This window comes from Morone saxatilis, unplaced genomic scaffold (assembly GCF_004916995.1).
Source record: "Morone saxatilis isolate NCDOM2014 unplaced genomic scaffold, NCSU_SB_2.0 Contig5, whole genome shotgun sequence".
Classification (NCBI taxonomy): Eukaryota; Metazoa; Chordata; class Actinopteri; family Moronidae; genus Morone; species Morone saxatilis.
The window spans coordinates 22,488,855-22,495,176 of record NW_023340095.1 but is presented as its reverse complement, the minus strand read 5'-3'; the positions used below and the strand labels follow the sequence as shown (position 1 = coordinate 22,495,176).

General features: G+C 40.7%; 1 protein-coding gene across 1 annotated transcript in view; it reads left to right on the top strand.

Annotated features, from left to right (window-relative positions):
- The window catches only part of man1a2 (mannosidase, alpha, class 1A, member 2), a 114,459-nt gene that overhangs the window by 53,906 nt on the left and 54,231 nt on the right, over positions 1-6,322 (top strand). Inside the window, exon 4 of the mRNA XM_035676643.1 lies at positions 2,903-3,021. Within this exon, the coding sequence (XP_035532536.1) occupies positions 2,903-3,021 (119 nt within the window). The remainder of the gene's footprint in view (positions 1-2,902; positions 3,022-6,322) is intronic.

Genomic DNA, 6,322 nt, shown 5'->3' with positions numbered 1-6,322 from the left:
ACACTGGCAAAAGATGCTGTAATTGTAATCTGTTTGCTACAGTGGGCCTGATTATCATTTTCACCAGACTTTTTCGTCATGCACTCGTCGCAATTTCGATCAGAAAACGATAAATCGTTCAGCCCTATCTTCCACACACCAGTAGGCAATAAGTCTGCTACTACTAATAAAAATTATTAATATTGATAGTCAGTCCCATTTTGTTGTCAACTTCCATTGGCACTCAAATCCGTTGTGTTGTGACTTTTGGATTTGTGTGTTGCAGTTCGCTGATACCTGCCTGCTGGCAAGAATGTATTAATAGAGTTAAGAGAAGTGAAAAGGTCTACACCTATTTTAGAAGGGGAAACATGGCTCAATTACACAATGACAGTGTCACATCTAATGGATTCATAGCAGTGATTGTGATTATTTACTGTAGTGTATCATCATTGTGAACACACAACATCCAGGAGCTGTTACACAAAACCCTGACATCAAAAGAATATTCTCTGACTCAAGAACTTTGACAGGCCTCTATCTTTGCCTCAGTGGTGTCACATTGCTGTGACTGCCTAAAGCGTACCTGTGGGTGATGAAAGTGACAGAAGGGAGGAGGATGGGGGTTGTGCGGTACAGCAGAGGGGCTCTGCTCCACCAACAGTCGGGCCAATCTGTCAAGATCCGGCAGGCGGCCAGGGCATCTTGCTATCAGCCCTGCCTGCCTGACTGCAGTGTATTTTTAGAGTGATTTAGAGGTTCCCGTCTATAATGATAATAACACTGCAGCTCCTGCATGAAGCCAGACGCTCTCCTTTTGAATGGAGTCGTAGATAAGAAGGGATGGCGGGAGGCTCGGGAATTCCAGCAGCACACGCTGTAGCTGATATGAAATGAGGACGGATTTAAAGGGCAGCGCCACTGACCACTGAAATAGGTTGTGAATGTATACGTGCATTGAACTGAACCGAACACAGCGAGCAGCAGTGAAGGGAGATCAAGATGATCTGATGAGATGTTGGAACACCTTGCTGCATTGTTTTACAGATTAATAGACAGAGATTTAGTGTAGCTGTTTTGTTTTATGTGAAGGGAAGTGATGATGATGATGATTGCAAATTCAACCTCACAATTGTCTACATAATAATTATATTCATACTTGATCAACTTTATTTGTGTAGCACCTTTAAAAAAAGCAGTTTAGAAAGTGCTTTGACAGACGAAGCAAAAATAGGATAATCAGTAGGACATTGAGCCAGAACAGAAGAAGGCCAAACACAAGCAAGACAATTAGCAAGATATAGCAATTAGACAACATATTGTAATTAAAGATAAATGAATACAAAAATAAGAAAGAATAAAATCCGTAATACTAAAAAGACAACATCACATAAAGGCAAGTCTATAAAAAAGGTTTTGAAGAATTGATGTAACAGAAGTCTCTGATTCTGAAAGCTTTATCTCCTCAGGCAGGTCGTTCCAAAGCCCCTCAGCCTTGACAGCAAAAGCATGGTCACCTTTATATTCAAGCCTCGACTTTGGAAGAGCCCGGCAGCCCATCTTTCTATGATCTTTGTACATTTGTCAGACAAGGTTTTGCTCCATCATAAACATTATCACGCTGTTAGCAGAGTGCTGTAGTACAACACAACATTCACAGCTTCTGCTAGTCAGAGCTGATTGTCACAACATCTGTAGTAATAAGATCGCGTATCTCTTTTTAATTATCAATCTCATTAGCATAACTGTATATATCATGGTAACAACATTATCTGCTGCAGTAGTGATAACTCTAATGTCATTTCTTATCTCTGTTGCAAGAAATTGACTTAATTGTGTCCATTAAAGACTACTCTAATTCAGGGAATGCAGATTGGCTGAGGCGCAAGATTGTTAAAATTCCTAGTCACAGTTGCAGGTTGAAAGAGGTCATAGATCATATAATGGGTGTTCAAAATGAATTTTAATGTTGATCCAAGAGGTGACATACAAGCTATATGCTGCTTCGCATTCATATAGTTGCATAAAGACACATAAACAGCCCTGTGTTGCATATTAATGATGATAATAATATAGTCTGATTTTTTACTTTTTTTGTAATGGGAAAGTCAGTGTTCTGTATATTTTGTCCTCTGGTGTCTGAGTGGATGGAGATATTGATTAAGTAATTTTCAGGGGGAGCTGTCCTCCCTCTTGTTCACCCACTTTCTGTCTATAACCATGTGCCAATATTTCTTTCTGGTTTTCGCCACAAACTGACACTGCTCACTGTGAGAGCATTGGATGGAGAGGTTGGGACTTTTTCTGGTCAGCTGTAACCTAATGAAGCATCTGAACACACCAGTGTGTCTTTCCCATATTTTGTACAGCCAGAGTCGAAGGGGAAGAATTGTATACGAGAGTGGAAGAATTAGAAATAGGAGGAGAGTGAGTGTGTAAGAAGAACACAAAGATGATTGTTACAGGGCCTGAACAGACTGATTTACAGTATGTGATCACTGTCCATCTGGTCACCTTATGTCACAGCACATCATACTGGTTTCATTGCTTGGAAGAATTGACTTTACTCCAAGTTAACATATCAATTGATTCTCTCAGTGGTTGTCCTCACAACAAATACTGGGAACAACTTCCATCTCTTTCAAATGGAGTCCCTTCTGTGCATCGGTGTGTTTCTGATGGACGTGCATCTAATTCCAAGTTTTAATTTCATATATTAGGATTCATCTGAGTCATTTCTTATTTTTCAATGCATCAAATGTCTTACTTTCTCCTTGACAAATTAGGCCCATTGTGTTTTGTGATTAGTTTTCCACTCATAATTCCCAGAGGTTCAGAGGTTTTGATGAACCCAATTGGTTAGTGCGTGACCAGACAAATGAATCTAATTTTCCTATTTGTTTTACAATGTGTCTTGTTGCAGGAAATTCCCAACTAGGGGCAACCATTGTGGATGCCTTAGACACCCTCTACATCATGGGTCTGCACGAGGAGTTCAAGGACGGCCAGGAGTGGGTCGAACAGAATCTGGACTTCGGTGTGGTGTGTACCCACTTTCCTTTTATACACATGAACATGTATGGAACAGCAGTGCTCAGGAATTGTTTAGATTTGAGGTTCTGCTGATGGACCAAATGCTGTATCTCTCTACTCTGGCCAAACTGCACTAGACTTTGGAAGAGGGCAGAGACTCACATTTGAATAAATCTCACTTGAGTGGCTAAATGAACCTCAATTAAGGATAGAATGCTTGCCTAGTTAGATTACCTGCTCTTTGTGAGGAAACACACTCAGAAGAACGGCCTCTGGAATCATAAATCATAGTTTCTCATCAAGGTCAATAGCCAAATGCTTAATTTGGCCACTCACTTTTATAGTGTACCTTCTCTGATGACTGGAAAATCAGCACTCAGCATTCAATGAGAGAGAAATAATCATGCAAAAGAAACTAACAGTTTATGCAATTTAAATTGAGTTGATACAGTTTTCTTCACATTGTTTTGAACAGTAATACAGCATGCTCTCTCTCCTCTCACTCTCCTCTCACACTCCTCTGTTAACAGCCTCCTCTTTTCCTTCTCTCGTGTACATCAGAACTGCAGCTCTCCTCATTTATTTCTGTTTCAGTCGTCCTCTCATTACAAGCTTCCTTCTCCTTTTTTTCACCTGTCAGTCACTTCTTTCCCTCTTTTGCCGTGTTTTTTTTTTACTGTGTCCCTGCAAACTCTTACGACCGTCTTCATCCTACCTTACCTTTTTATTATTAATTTTTTGTCTTCCCTGTTTTGTCTTTATTGTCACCCTTTCTCTCCGTTTTCTTTACAACCTCTTTGTAGTCAGCTGATTGTCTCCAATTTCCCCTCTTTCATTGCAGTCAATTATTATCTGTCCCTCTATCCCTCATCTTCCATGTGTAGCACTCCGGAGGCACCATAATTATCGGGGTCGATAAATTATCGTTTGATAATGGGAAATTTACATTATTATGCATTATTCTGATAATTAAATTATTGCTGATAAATTATTTACAATAATTTAGTTTTAATTATTATGCAAAACATTTGATAGGCTCATGGCCTGTGAAATCCAAAGTATGTTGGTGCTGAAGTCTCAGAACTGTTTTTGTTGTGTAGTGATGTCAGTTTAAGTTGGTTAGGTCAGCGCTATGGAATCTGAAAGCATCCATCTTACCCTCAGGTATGCATATGGTACAGGTCATGAATTTATTTTTAAAATACAAAAATGTCAGCTATGACAAATGGATAATTATTATTGGTTATCAGCTGGGAAAAAATCCACATTGTGGTTCCCTAACTCACACCTAACTAGCTTCTTCTCACGTATCAGTCCACCTGTCGTAGCTCTCACCACCTCCTCTGTCCTTACATATCTCATTATCCTTTGTTTTGCATTACCTCTTTGTCTCTTTTCTTCTCTTACTCTCTGCTTCCCCATTATGGCCAAGCTGTCATCCCTCCTTTCTTCCATTTTTTCAGATCTGCCCCCCCGGAATCATTATTCCGTGCATGCCTTCTCGTCGCTCTCCTTTCTCTCTCTTTTTTTTCTTTTCTTACTTTCTGCTCCAATGTCTGACGGCCGAGCTTGTTAGTCCCCCTGCTGAGGCAATCACAGGGCAGCTAGCAGGTAGGCAGAGGGGATCTAACAGTCTGACACTTGGAGGGCTAATTAACCTCAGAATCACTGTGGTCGAGCAGTGGAGAGAGGGATACTGAGAGGAATTGGTGATGGAGAACGGGGGAAAGAGAGAGGCTTAGATTGAGGACGAAGGAGAAATTTGGTCTGGAGAGATGGAGGGTAGAGAGGGATGGAGAGAGAGGGGGGGAAAGCAAGAAAGAGGAATCCTAGTGAAGATCAGTCAGACTGAGGAGGTAGGAGTTTTGATGGATCGACTGCGAAAGAGATAGAGATCAGCAGTGAAGAAAGATTGAGGGGTGTACAAATAAGCAGTGGATGCCCAAAAGACAATTTGGGAAAAGGGATAGGTGCAAGGGAGAGGGGTCACTACGGACTTTGAGGACTCACCTGCTAGCTTGCCACCCAACCAAGTGAGGCATTGGAGGCACCAGAAACAAATGGAACGGTGTCAGCTGTACAAGGGTCTGCGTTTTCACTTTACACTACACACATCCTCAGAACCCTCACCAGAAGTATCATTTCTGGAGAAAGTTTTCAAAGAAATGGCAGAACTGGAGCCACAATATGTAATTCCAAGTGGCAAAGCAATCTAAGCCACTTTATTAGGTACAGATGTACAATCTAATGTAAGCCATTTCAACAGCAAGTCTACTTTTATGATGCTTATAATGTTTAGTTTTTGACACCAATTATATATTTTGGCATTGAGGTCATATTTAGTGGTGGTGCTGTTCTGAGATAGAGGACAATAGAGGGTAAAATTTGAATCAGATAAAGTGCATTAGGGGAGGATATTTAGATCTCAGTGGGAAAGAACAGATCAAAGTAGATTAGATGGTCTTGGGAACTTTGTATTTTTTTTTTTTTTGTAGTTGTCAGACCCAGAAAAACAAAAATATAATGCAGATAGGAATGAAAATAAACACATTCACAATTTTCAAGTGAAAATGTGCACAGTGTTATCCAAAATAACTGCAGGAGCAGCCACTGTAATAAAATGTGCCTTAGCAACAAACAATATGAGATTTGTGTCTTATGAAAAAGGTGGAGAATTATAAAATGTCTAACAAATGTAATAACAGTGACAGGAATATGAGACAATGAGAAAAAATAGCACGTGTTTGAATTGAGTAATAAGAATCAGAGACAGGAGAGCAGAGGAGAAGCTCTTTGGTTACACAGGAGGGGAATGGAGAGAAGAGATTAGAGGGTGGAGAGGGAGGCGAAGAGAAGAGAGGATGCGACTTGAAGCTCCTGTTAACGAGCGAGAGGAGGAGGGAGGTGTGTTGCCATGTTTTCATTAACGGCTTGGTTCGATGCTCTTATACCTGCATGCATTAGGCAAATGATTCAGGCATTAGCTTCCAGCTACTGTAACATTCTTGAAAGGTTAAGATAGCTTATACCGAATCTTAGCAATATGGCCATGGCATTACTCTGGCTTCTGCTCAGGCCTTTTACAAAACAGGTAATTCCCCGGCTCATAGGGAGCAATACTTTTCAAGCCTGCAGTGGCCTGGCAGCATAATTGGCTGCAAAAGTGTTATTAAGCTTGGCCCTTGTGAAAATCAAAGATTTGTTCAACCTAAGGTGCAGCCATACCAGCCTCTCTAGTGAGAGCTCTGAGGCAGGAGTTAGGGCACAGTGTGAATTTCCATTTTAGAGATTAAAGACATCACTCTTAGTC